The following is a 13751-nucleotide window of genomic DNA, read 5'->3' as shown; positions in this document are numbered from 1 at the left end:
CATCTTTATGGTGGAGCAGGTATTTCTTCCCTTGGGGAGGTCGGGTTAACACAGAATGCAGATGCACAATGCACACTAGAGGGGAGGGAGGAGGCCAAATGGGCAGAGAACATTTTTATGTTACATTTTTCTGGTCTTGCCTAAAAATAGCAATTTTACTTCATTACTTCTTAAGATTTTCTTGCCATGGGGACCACCTCCTGGGAGCCCTCCCCATCCACCCAACCTGCCACTGGGTGAAGAACTCATGCTTCACCCCAGGACTGGAGTGAGTGGCAGCCTTGGTGGGGGGGGTCCTTCCCCTGCCTCTCCCCCAGAGCTCTGCTTGCCTGGCCCCTCTGGCCCTGGTGACACAAGGATGCTGGGCTCTGAACATCCTGGCTGGGAGTAAGAGAGGAAGAAGGCTTATGATGCGTTTCTGACCACCAGTTACCGTAAAGGGCTGCTGGTCTGAATGCACAGGAGCACAGAGGCACACACACACACACACTCAGCATGCACACAAACACACACCTTTAAAGAGAGGCACCAGGAGCTGGCAGGGCTCCTTTAAGAGCTAGGGGACCAGATACGGGGCACTGGGGTGGGGCGCACCTCTCGTTTCCTAAGGCTGGGCCATTCCCTAGGATTTGGCTGTGGTGGTGGTGGGCAGGCTGGAGGGGTGGGGCGTGGTGGGGGAGAGACTGAGGGAGGGGTGCCTTGAGAGGGTGCTTTGGGTAAGGAGGGAAACCTGCTTGGCAGCGTCTGAGTTCTAGGCAAATTTGGCGCGATTAGGATCTGTGGATTTTGTGGGTTTTCTTACTTTTATCTTTAAAAGGTTTAAAAACTAGCATTATAGATGTGGTAGAAGGGACAAAGCTTCTCTCCGTGATTGACAGCAGGGGCTGATGGGGACCAGAAACTCCAGGAACTTTTAAAAAATTATGCACATTTATATAGATGCCATTATCCATGAGTCCCAGAGAAGCAGGATGCAGCAGCAAGAAGCAACTGGCACACAGAAGCACACGTGTGTGCACCACACGCAGTCACTGCAGTGTCTTTGACTATGGCAGCAGCAGTCTCCACCCCATTCAAACCACTCCACCAAAAATAAAATGAGAAGAAACTTTCCTTCAGAATAAGGCCACCCAGTAATTTGTGACCTCCTAACCAGGAAAAAAAAAAAACAAACCCAGTCTAACATCAGCTTTAAGGCCGGCAGTGGCCACGTTCTTCTCCCCGCACAGGCAGGACGTGCTGTTTTGAACACTGAGGCAGGAGGGCCACATCGCTGCCCCTCACAAACACTGCAGACGGTTGTCTTCAAGACCGTGCAGTTCTCTGCCAGCTCCTCTTTTGATTCCGCAGAGCGTAGTTGGGATGGAAGGCATCCACCCCTGGCTTCCTCTAAGAAGGTCTCTAGGCAGTGGGTTTAAGTAAGCCTGCAAAAATTCTGGAGCCAATTTCAGCTGGGGCTGAGTACCGGCTAGGGCCTAGGGATCCAGGGTCTCTGCTTTAATCCTCCTGTCACTGGAAATCACTGGCCTCCAGAGATTTTTTTTTTTCTCCACTGGGAGAAAGGGGTTCAAATCCCTAGCTACCCACGCCACTCCCCCTAAACCTATACACATACACCAACGAAGGCACCGCCAGGGGCACAGGCATGCTTTGGCTGTGAGGCCCCTCCGGAGGCCCGGGGTGTGAACAGCTGCACAGAGGGCTGTGTGATGTGGAGTCAGCACCTTAGGAGGTGGGAGGGGGGCGGTGGGCAGAGGAGGAAGAAGCTCAGGGTCCCGATGGGTCAGAAGAAGGAAAAGGGGAAGAGGCGGTCAGGACACGGGAGACGAGAAAACAAAGATGACCAGAAAAGGGCCAAAAAGCAGAAAATGTAGAAAAGATGAGAGCAGCAAGAGAAAGAGGCAAAACAGGATCTGGGCAACCACACAAAACAGGAAGGAGACAGAGCGGAAGGAGGGGAGGAAACAGGAAAGAGAGTGAGATGAATGGGGAAGGATGTGAGCAGGGAGAGAGGGGACAGGATGAGGACACCAGGGGACAGAAGAACTCAGAGAAAAGTGGGAATTGGGAGCCCCTGGGATGATCCTCAGTGCCTGACAAAAACGAGGCGGGCCCAGTACGCTGTGTCGGCCACGTAAGTCAGGAGGTTGATGGCTGTCAGGATGGCCACAGCCAGGTGTTGGTCGTAGATGCACATCGTGGAGGGGAGCTCATCACTGCAGCTCACATCGCTGGACCGCTGGGGCTGGCCACCGAACTTCTTGCTGAACTGGTACAGCAGCCAGAGGACCAGGGCACTGGCATAGAGGAGGACAGAGAGCAGACTCAGCCCCAACAGGAAAATGCAGAAGATGGGCTGCCTATTGTCGCAGTCAACCAAGCTCAGCAGGAGGGCCATGGTCCCCAGGAGGAAGCAGATGGGGTACACGGCCATGCACCACACCAGGGCCGGCTGGGGCTAGCACAGGTGGGGGCTGCAGATGAAGGCGAAGATGACACTGGCCACGAAATTCTGCAGAAGCTTGAGCAGGCTATGCATGGTACCCATTAAACTGGTGAGCTCACCTGGCAGGTAACAGGCCCAGGTCCAGACCACTTCGGTGGCATAAGCCATAGCAGCGATGCAGGAGAATGCGGTGGCAGCGATGGCGTGGTCCCGGGTGGGGCCCTGAGGCAAGAACTGGATGTAGGTGATGGCAAAGACGATGGAGGCCGAGAGGCAGAAGAGGGTGGCGTGGCGGGCATGGTTGATGGAAAAGTTGTACCAGTAGAGGGGGAAGCAGGACTGGAGCCCACATAACTCAACTATGAGGATGATGAGGGCCACGACGAAGCAGAAGCACCAGATGAACAGGTACCAATTACTTATGGCCCCGCTCCAGGTGCCCACGCGGGCCACCAGGGAGAAGGCCACACAGGTGGAGAGCAGCTGCAGGAAGCGGAAGAGTCTCAGGATTCAAAACCGGGGAGCCCAGACTGGAGGACGATGATTTGGAGGGCGTGGTAGTGGACATGGTCAAGAGGGTCTCCTCAAAGGCATGGCAGTGGTCTTCGCTGAGGACCCATCAGAGAAAGATCCGGCTCTGGAGGGGATTAAGTCACACGCCTGGAGAAGGCTCAGGGGCCTGTGGTGGCTGAGGCTCAGGATGTGTGGAGTTTGAACCAATGGCTCAGACACTTGGGTAACAGCACAGCCGCTCCAGAATGATTCTCCCCACACATCAACCTTGGCCTTGTCAGGAGACTGTCTTATCACAAAGCTCACAGCTGGGCTGGGTCTGGCCTCAAACCCATGAACATTTTTTTTTTTATCTCTTTGAGCTGTGGGCCATTATCTACAGAGACAAAGGGTACAATGGTCCTTATCTGCAATCCCACCCCTACAAGTCAATGAAAATGGAAAAGAATACTTAAAAAGTTGTTTGATAGGGCTTCCCTGGTGGCGCAGTGGTTGAGAATCTGCCTGCTAATGCAAGGGACACAGGTTCGGGCCCTGGTCTGGGAAGATCCCACATGCCACGGAGCAGCTAGGCCCGTGCGTGAGCCACAATTACTGAGCCTGCGCGTCTGGAGCCTATGCTCCGCAGCGGGAGAGGCCGCGATAGTGAGAGGCCCGCGCACCGCGATGAAGAGTGACCCCCGGTTGCCACAACTGGAGAAAGCCCTCGCACAGAAACGAAGACCCAACACAGCCAAAAATAAAAAAATAAATAAATAAATTAAAAAAAAAATTGTTTGATAACAAGGTTTAACCAGAAAGGACCTGAGACAATTTATGGTCTTTGCTTAATTCATTAGTGCGAATGTTCAAAAGTTCAGTTGCAGAAACACTAACATGTTTGATTACAAGGCACTTTCAGATCCCAGTGGGATGTTATGTCATATAGGGTATATGTACCAAGTCACCTGTCTGAAGCTGCAAAATTGTGAATTCTGGAGCATACCTGATCCGAAGGGTTTCAGAAATGGATTGTGGATTGTACCACTTAACCCCATTCTACAGGAGACAAGACTAAGGCTCAGGGAATTAAGTCCCTTCTCTAAGGTGGCATGGTTAGGAAGTGGGAACCCCAGATAAAAATACCAAAGCCATGGGTTTGAACCCTTTGCTCTACAACCCAGCATTTCAGCAGGGCCCGTTGGTGGGAGCCCAGGACCAAAGCTTGGGCTCTGGGAAGCCAGGACATGCCTTCAGGGCCATGGCCTCCTTCCACAGCAACCCGAAGAGACATGTGTCCCGGCCTTTCCTCCCTGCAGCCATCACTAGAAGGAGCTGCCATCTGAGGAGACACAGCCCCACCCGGAGGAGGGCAGCTTCAGGGGTGAACAGGGATTAGCCATGGGGTGAGAGCAAGGCAGTGGGGACAAGATGATATGGGAAGAAAGAACTGTTTTGAATCCTCCCACAGTTTTGCCTTAACATGTGACTCTTCCCCATTTGAGAAGGGAGAGAGGCACCAACCCAGCATTACTCCAAGGTGGAACATCATGGAGGAACCACAGAATAGATAACATAATGTTTGGCTTTTAAGCTCCAAAGCTGCCATCCAGGTGCTAGTCTGGAAAGTTCTACAAGTAGTACTACTCGAGCGAGGATTTTTCTGGTCTGGGAGACCGGTTAGCAGCTTCCAAGCCGGGAAGAAGGGAGTGGAAATGGACAAGGATGTTGTGTCTGGATGCTGATGCGGAGCCTTTCAGGGCATCCCAGGGAGGGGGTGGAGGATGGACGGATTATAAGCCCCCTCTTAAGGGCAGGAGCTGAAAGAGGAGGCACCTGCTGGACCTCTGGGAGGTGACAGCCCTGAGGATGCACTTGGGACTGGGGCGGGGGCGGCAGAGTGGAGATGAGCTGGGGAGGATTCCGGGGTCCGAGTGGCCCCGAGGCAGCCCGGTAGGTGTCTTCTGACCCAGAAGGGACGCAGGCATGGAGCCCACCTTCTCCATGGAGGAGGGGCTGGAGTGGAACTGAGGGAGGGAGGACGGGGGCCTAAAGGGGTTTCAGGGTTGGGACAGGGGACACGTGGCAAGCATGGCAGGGACCATGGAGACCAGGGAATTGCCCAGGTCACCTGCCCAAGACGGTCCCGCCAGCAGGGCTGCAGTCCTGCCTCACACAGGGCCTCCTGCAAGGGTCCCAGGGTGTGGGAGACTGAGAGCTCCGCCCCAGCCTGCTCCCTCCTCAGGGACAGCTGCCCTGTTTCAAAGGGACAATTGGCCGAGAGGCGCCCCCAGGGCTTAAGGGTCAGCACCCTGAGCCCGCAGCCAGCTTCCTGCCATCAGGGGCCTTGTCACCTTTGCTGATAATAAACCCTGGGGAAAGCTGTGGCTGGAAAGAGAAACACAGAGCAAACCCCGAGAACCTACCTGGACTCACACGGCTCCTTCAGCCCCAGTTGCCAGTGGAGCCCTGGAGCCTGCTGGCCTTCCAGTGGGCACTGCCAGGGGTGGGGTGTGGGCAAGAGGCACTGGATTTAAGGGAGGCTGGGGGTGTCACTCTGTCCCTGAGTTTCTTCCCAACTACTTCCCAAACTGACCCTGCGATTTACACCTAAGGCTAAATGACAGCTTTGGATGCATTTAACGCCACAGAGGGAGGGCTTGGAGAAGGAGAGGCATGGGGGTTCCAGCTGTGTGGCCCTGGGTAAGGCATGTGCCCTCTCTGGGTCTCAGTTCCCCCATCTGTAAAGCAAGAGGTTTGCCCGAGTTTCCCCAAAAGCCCCTCCTCCACTCTAACCTGTGAGCGTGGAAATGGTGCCCCCATCAGAGCACATCCTACATGTGGCTGAGCCCTGCCTGCCCAGCAGCCAGGCATGCTGGACTCACAAGACCGTGAGCCGGGAAAGTCACGGCTGGGAGAAAGGAAGGAAGGAGGAGGGGAGATGGACACTCGGAGTTACAGGGAGCCTGTGGGGCCTGGAGGAGACACTTCATAGCTGGATGATCCTGGGCAAGTTACTTCACAGAGTCTCAGTTTCCCCATCCGTGCAGTGGGCTTAATACCTACTTTGTGTCAATTAAATGTCTGAAAGAAAGTGAAGGGCTTATCAGAGGGCCTGGCACATGGCCCGCTCAGTTCATGCCAGCTGCCTGTTCCCCTCAAACAGGACCCAGAAGGCCCTGACCCCACTCTGGACATTAGCACATGCAAGCTTGATTTGCTCCAGATCAGGGGTTGCAAGCCAGTTCGTACTGGAGGTGGCCCGGGGATGTGTTTGTTTTTCCTTCACAGTGTTTTCAGGAAGAGATGGTGTAAAATCGGTATTATTTCTTCTCTAAGTGTTTGGTAGCTGCAGGTTTTAATGTCACATGAAAATCCAGATTTTCAGCTCCTTTTGAAGCGTCAGGAGATCTGGTGTCACTGCGCTGCGTTCCTTAGGAGGGGGGGTAGCTGGAGCTGAGCAGCTTCTACGCCCTTTACGTTATAATGTTTTTCCTTCTTCATCTCTGTTTAGTATTTTCTATATTTTCTTATTCTCATGTATAAGTGACATAAAGCAGGACTCTGATCATATCTCACGTGCCTGGTTTCCCCCCTTCAGCGTGGCCAGGCTTCCTGCCTGCTCACAGGCGCGTCCACCCCCGCCCCCCACCCAGGGAGCATCCACATCCTCAACCTCAGATAAAACCTTCAACACATTTCACGTGCTCTGAAACCATATTTAGACGTGTGTGTACATATATGCATACGTTTGTAGGGCGTATCTGTAGATTTTTTTCCCCCGATTATAATCATGAGACCATGTCATGCACACTGCATTGTGCTTTTCTACCATCCCCCGACAGATGCAGCTGGTCTTCTCCACTGGGCCTTGGTCCTCTCCATCTCCTTTACTTATCTCCTTCCTTCCCAGCTCCTGTGGGCATTTGGACTGACCACCCTTCTCTAATCAGGGAATCTTACTCTGTGAGTCTCAGACACTGGGTGACCACAGGATTATGACAAGGGGTCCCTTGGATCAATGTGCCCATGTGCTCTACAGCAGGAGGTCGGCAAGCTTTTCTGGAAACTTTTAAAAAAATATGACAAAGATTATATTTTTCATTTCTGGAAATTAATCTTGTTCTCCTAGGGCTACTGCAACAAATTATCACAAGCCTGGTGGCTTAAAACTACAGAAATTTATTCTCTCACAGCTTTGGAGGCCAGAATTTTGAAATCAAGTTGTCAGCAGGGCTTTACTGTCTCTGACGCCCCAGGGGAATGTCCTTCCTTTCCTCTTTTAGCTTCTGGAGGCCCCTTAGCTTGTGGCACTGTTACCGAACTCAGGCTCGGCGGCTCGTCAATCAAGAAGTCAAATACTGAGAGACAAGAGTTGGGCTTTGCCTAGAACGAGGTGCCGTTCATCTCTGTCAACATAATCGTCACCAACGCCTGTGCATCAGCCCATGTTGGGCAGTGACTTGAAAAAAATACTAATGAACGTCTCCACCATTTTTTGTGGATCATCTCAGTATGGAGGATTGGCGTTTTTACAGCTTAGTAGGTCTGAGGTGGAAAACGGAGTATAAGACTAATAACAGCCAACTGGCTGTCCTTGTGCATTCAGACCTCCTGCAGGGAACTGTCTTAGTGGAAATCCACCCCCCCCACCCCTCCGCCTCCCCCTGTAGGGGACACACTCTGGCCAAACTGAGCGCCCTGTGGGGTCTTAAAGGGAGAGACTACTCCAGACCTCGTTTCTTCCTTATGCTGTGAGGGCGCTGAGGCTCTGCCCGGTGCACTAGAACTCTTCCTCCTTCCAGAGACCGGGGGGAGGGACCCCGGGCAGCCCCTGCTTCAGGCATCAGGATAGGAACCACAGCAGCTGGGGTGGATTCAATTCCCTAAGAAGCTGACCCCCTCTTCTTCCTCCCTTGCCTGCAAAGACCCATCTGTAAAGGGGGTGGGCTTTTCACAGTGTAGTTTCCCTTTTTTAAGGGCAGTTTTCCCTTTTTTTTAAGGGCATTAATTTAGTGCCCTTGTTGGAAGAACCCTTATTATGGAGCAACAGGAAGGCCTGCACATGGAATTTCCTCCCACTTACCAGATCTTTGACAAAACAGTTCTAACTGCAAAATAGTGGAGTCATTTAGAGACCCATTCAGGGGTCACCGTTCTTCAGAATCGAAAACATACATGGGCCAGGCTCCATTAAAACAAAAAAATCAGGCTTCCCTGGTGGCGCAGTGGTTGAGAATCTGCCTGCCAATGCAGGGGACACGGGTTCGAGCCCTGGTCTGGGAAGATCCCACATGCCGCGGAGCAACTGGGCCCGTGAGCCACAATTACTGAGCCTGCGCGTCTGGAGCCTGTGCTCCGCAACAAGAGGCCGCGATAGTGAGGCCCGCGCACCGCGATGAAGAGTGGCCCCCGCTTGCCGCAACTAGAGAAAGCCCTCGCACAGAAACGAAGACCCAACACAGCCAAAAATAAATAAATTAATTAATTAAAAAAACAAACAAACAAAAAAATTAAAAAAAAATTTTTTTTTCTTCGTTATAAGGTCACAGCTACAGTTTTGCCAGGCTGCCAAGATACGTCCTAGTGGACTTCTAGAAGGGACGGATGTAGACCCCACTTCACTGGCTCCCCAGAACAGATTTCAAAACAAACAAACAAATTCTCCCTCGGGGAGATACTGGTGCAGAGTCATAAACAAGCCATTACCCACTCCTGCAGTGTCCAAACTGATCCCAAAGTCCCAAAGGGCAAAGAATATGCCCAAACGGGTGGGAAGGGGGCTCCGGGGTGCACAGCCCTGCACTCACTCAAGAGCTCGGCTGCTCCTTCGGAGGCCAGTTTCCTTCTCTCAACAGAAAGCAGAAGCAGGCTGTCAGCAAGGAGTGGGGAAAGACAGAGAAAGTTCTGGAAACGAACAAGTTCGGCAGCTTCTGGCACATGCCTGTAGATCCTGGCCAGAAGTAGCTTGGCGCCCTGACCTTCCCAGCTGCACTCCCCTCCTCACCCCAGGACGAGGTGGAGGGGCCGGAGCCTCGGGGACCTGACGCCTGCCCGGCTGCATGACATTGTCACCCAGCTCAGGCTCGGCTGTCGCTGAAGAAGCCAACACTGAGAGATAAGTGTTGGGTAGAAGAAAAGTAGGTTTATCTTAAGGAAGCCGGCAGCCAGGGGAGAAGGGGGTTTACTGCGCAAAAGAACCAACTCCTTACATGCAAGTTTCAGCCGGATTTATACAAGAAGGGAAGCAGGAAACGCTGCAGCCTGCGCGCTGGGGGTGCCCTGCTCTTCTCTTTTGGAGACCTTTACATTAACCGCGAGGCGCCTTGCTGGCTTTTAAACTTGAGTCTGGTCCTTACATTGTCCAGATCAGAGGGTCAGTGTTCTAGGGGTCAGTGGTCATATATTTCTGGAGAAAGAAGAACAAAGACAGAGCAAAGCAGGCAAAGCAAAACAGGAAGCAGTCCATCAAACCCCAGAGCTGTGTTTAACTATTCACAAGGCTTTGGTTGTAAAACAAGCAAGGTTACACCACCGGTGACGGTGACCTGCCTGACCATCACCATTACCACGTGCTCATCATCCTCAGACCTGGGCTCCGTGCCCATCGTGGGCTTCCCCCTCCACCTGCTGCGGCTGCTCTCCACTTGCGTGCCCTTCTTGCTGGTGGCCAGTGAGGACACTCTGAAGGGTGACGTAATTAACTGGTGCATGTTCATCGGTGCTTCTGCTTCACTGTGTCCCACATCATCTTCATGGTGGAGTTTTGTGGGCTCCAGTCCCGCCTCCCTTGCTCCTGGGACGGCTCCTCTATTCCCACGCCGTTTACTTCGCCATCGTCTGCCTCTCAGCCTCCGTCATCTTCCGCATCACCTACATCCAGTTCTTGTCTCCAGGCCCAGCCGGGACCACGCCATCGCCGCCACTACATTCGCCTTCATGGCTGCTGTGCTTTACGCCACGGAAGTGGCCTGGGTCTGTGTCTGGCCTGGCGATATATCTAACTGTGTGCGCACGTTGCCAGGCGTGCTCAGGAGGCTGGAGAACTATGTGGCCTGTGTCATTTTCGTCTTCTTCGGCAGCCCCTACCTGTACCAGTCCCAGCCGGCCCTGGTGTGGTATGTGGCCGTGTACCCCATCTGCTTCCTCCTGGGGGCCATGAACTTCATGGTGAAGGGGTCTGACTGCGACGAAGATAAAAAGCTGCCTGTCCGCTTTCCCCGTTTCCTGTCGGGGAAGACTGTGCTCTCCATCTTCTTCTACACCACTGCCTGGTCCTCTGGCCTCTCTACAAGTTCAATGAGAAGTTTGGTGTCCAGCCCCAGCGGTCCAGCAATGGGAGCTGCAGAGACGGACTCACCTCCTTGGTGTGCATGTGGGACCAACGACTGGCTGTGACCATCTTGACAGCCATCAACCTGCTGATTTATGCAGCCGACATGGCATACTTGGCCCAAGAGGCTTTTGTAGGGACTAAGGATCAACCCAGGGGCTCCAGATTCCTCTTCTAACTGGAAGTTTCTACACGGAGTTCTGATGTGCCCTTCCTGGCTCCCTCTCTCCCTTCTCACATCCTTCCCCATTCATCTCGCTCTCTTTGCTGTTTCCTTCCCTCCTTCCACTCTGTCTCCTTCCTGTTTTGTGTGGTTGCCCAGATCCTGTTTTGCCTCTTTCTCTTGCTGCTCTCATCTTTTCTACATTTTCTACTTTGGGGCCCCTTCTGGTCATCTTTGTTTTCTCGTCTCCTGTGTCCTGACCGCCTCTTCCCCTTTTCCTTCTTCTGATCCATCGGGACCCTGAGCTTCTTCCTCCTCTGCCCACCGCCCCCCTCCCACCTCCTAAGGTGCTGACTCCACATCACACAGCCCTCTGTGCAGCTGTTCACACCCCGGGCCTCCGGAGGGGCCTCACAGCCAAAGCATGCCTGTGCCCCTGGCGGTGCCTTTGTTGGTGTGTGTGTGTGAAGGTTTGGGGTGTGGGGTGGGTAGCTAGGCACTGGGCCTCCTTTCTTCCAGTGGATGGGGGTGTACAGTGCACCTCCCCTTTAAGTTAAAAAAAAACCCTCTGGATGTCAGTAATTTCCAGTGGGCGGGAGGATTAAAGCAGTGACCTTAGATTCTAAGGCCCCACCTGGTGCTCAGCCCCACCTGAGACTGGCTCTAGAATTTTTCCAGGCTTACAAAAACCCACTGCCTAGAGGTCACCTTAAAGGTAGTTGGTATGCCTTCCAACCCAGCTACTCTCTGGGGAATCAAAACAAGGACCTGGCAAAAAAATCACAGGGTCTTGGAGACAAATGTCTGCAGTGTTTGTGAGGGGCAGCGATGTGACCCTCCTGCCTCAGTGTTCAAAATAACATGTCCTGCCTGTGCGGGGAGAAGAAAACAGCCACTGCCAGCCTTAACGGTGATATTAGCCTGGGTGTTTTATTTTTCTTTTCTTTTTTCAGAAAAATGGTGAAGATAACACTATTTACTTATGACCTGATTAACGTCACAGGCTCTATTATTTGTACTCGGCCTTTTTTACAAGATTATTGTTTCTTGCATTAACAAATGTGTGACTGAGCCTCTGATAAAAATAATGATGACCAGGAGGGCAAATGAGGGTCAGGAGGGCAAAAATTACTGGGTGATCCTTTTTGTAACAGGGAAGCTTCTTTTCAAATTTTCTTGGGCAGGTGGGTTGGGGGGTGGGCGTTGCTGCGGCCACAGTCAAACTGCACTGCTTGAATGTGTTTCTCTGTGCCTCTTGCTTTCTGCTTCTCTGGGACTCATGAATAATGTGACCTATAAAATGTATATAATTTTTAAAAAATTCCCCAGGACTTCCGTTTCCCATCAGCTCCTTCTTCCAGTAATAGAAAAAAATCTTGTCCCTTATCCCAAATCCATAATGTTCTTTTTTTTTTTTTTTTTAACTTTTAAATAAAAAGAAAGAAAAAACACAAACGCCACAAAATCACCAAATCCTAATTGCCTCAAATTTGCCTAGAGCTCAGAGGCAGCCCAGCTGATTTCCCTCCTCGCCCAAACCGCCCTTTCTCTGCCACCATCATTCCACCATCTCCTGCCCTCACCTCAGCCAGAGCCTATGGAGTGGCCCAGCCTTAGGAAAGGAGAGGTCAGGCCCCACCCCAATGTCCAATATCCTGTCCCCTAGCTCTTAAAGGGGCCCTGCCAGCTCCTGGATGCCTCTGTTTAAAGGTGTGTGTCTGTGTGCATGCTGTGTGTGTGGGCACACGTGCGTGTGTCTGTGTGCATGCGTGCATTGAGACCAGCAGCCCTTTGTGGTAACTGGTGACCTGGAAGTCACACCAAGACTTCTTCCTCGATTAAGCTCAGCCACAAAGGCTCAGAGCCCAGGATCCTTGTGTCACCAGGGCCAGAGGGGCCAGGCAAGCAGAGCTCTGGGGGAGAAACAGGGGAAGGACCCTCACTGCTGCCACTCACTCCAGTCCTGGGGTGAAGCATGTGATCTTCACCCAGTGGCAGGTTAGGTGGAGGGGGAGGGCTCCCAGGAGGCGATACCTATGGCAGAAAAATCTTAAGAAGCAATGAAATAAAATTCATATTTTAAGGCAAGACAAGAAAAACTTCAACATAAAAATTTTCTCTGCCCATTTGGGCCTCCTCCCTCCCTTCTGGTGTGCATTGTGCATCTGCACTGTGCCTTAACCAGACCTCCCCAAGGGCAGAAATACCTGCTCCACCGTAAAGATGAATTTTTCTTTTTCTGGCCCCAGTCACATAACTCCTTAGAAGATAACACTACTTACTTATGACCTGATTAATGTCACAGGCTATATTATTTGCACTCTGCCTTTTTTACAAGATTATTTTTTCTCGCATTAACAAATGTGTGACTGAGCCTCCGATAAAAATTATGATGACCAGGTGAGTTGAAACGATTGACCTGATGTATAGTCTATAAGAGCCATGACTGTAATAGTGTGACTCTAGATATGGGAAGAAGCAACAGGAGGGAACCATTTCCTGGAGCTGACAGACTCGTAAGACACGTGGTCCAGAGGCACTTGGCTACTGTTACCAGGACTAGATGAGTAATAGCACATTGACTGGTCTATCAATGAAATCCTCAGCTGACCTGGGAATCAGCATTCCTGGGACAAAATGGTCAGGAAATGCCTCGCAAACCTTGGTCGAAATTAAGACCAAAATGGAGGGGATTGTGTAATAAAGAATGTTGCCCACCGAATGTAAATTGATACAGCCACTATGGAGAACACTATGGCGGTCCCTTAAAAAACTAAAAATAGAATTACCATATGATCCAGCAATCCCACTACTGGGCATACACCCAGAGAAAACCATAAGTCAAAAAGACACATGCACCCCAATGTTCATTGCAGCACTATTTACAATAGCCAGGTCATGGAAGCAACCTAAATGCCCACCGACAGACGAATGGATAAAGAAGATATGGTACATATATACAATGGAATATTATTCAGCCATAAAAAGGAACGAAATTGGGTCATTTGTAGTGACGTGGATGGACCTAGAGACTGTCATACAGAGTGAACTAAGTCAGAAAGAGAAAAACAAATATCATATATTACTGCATATATGTGGAATCCAGAAAAATGGTACAGATGAACTGGTTTGCAAGGCAGAAATAGAGACACAGATGTAGAGAACAAACGTATGGACACCAAGGGGGGAAAGCAGTGGAGGGGTGGTGGTGGTGGAATGAATTGGGAGGTTGGGATTGACATATACACACTAATATGTATAAAATAGATAATTAATAAGAACCTGCTGTATAAAAATAAATTAATTAAATTAAATTA

General features: G+C 51.5%; 1 protein-coding gene across 1 annotated transcript; it reads right to left on the bottom strand.

Moving 5' to 3' along the window:
• Positions 1-2086: 2086 nt before the first annotated feature.
• LOC118889807 (myeloid-associated differentiation marker-like) lies at positions 2087-9855 on the bottom strand. The gene is given in 5 exon segments (XM_036841981.1): positions 2087-2954; positions 2956-3054; positions 4775-4965; positions 5070-5194; positions 9816-9855. Coding segments are annotated over 5 exon segments (1323 nt in total).
• Between the last annotated feature and the right edge of the window lie 3896 nt (positions 9856-13751).

Source organism: Balaenoptera musculus, chromosome 2, assembly GCF_009873245.2.
Source record: "Balaenoptera musculus isolate JJ_BM4_2016_0621 chromosome 2, mBalMus1.pri.v3, whole genome shotgun sequence".
Lineage (NCBI taxonomy): Eukaryota > Metazoa > Chordata > Mammalia > Artiodactyla > Balaenopteridae > Balaenoptera > Balaenoptera musculus.
The sequence above is the reverse complement of the archived record's forward strand: the minus strand, read 5'-3'. Positions and strand labels throughout refer to the sequence as shown.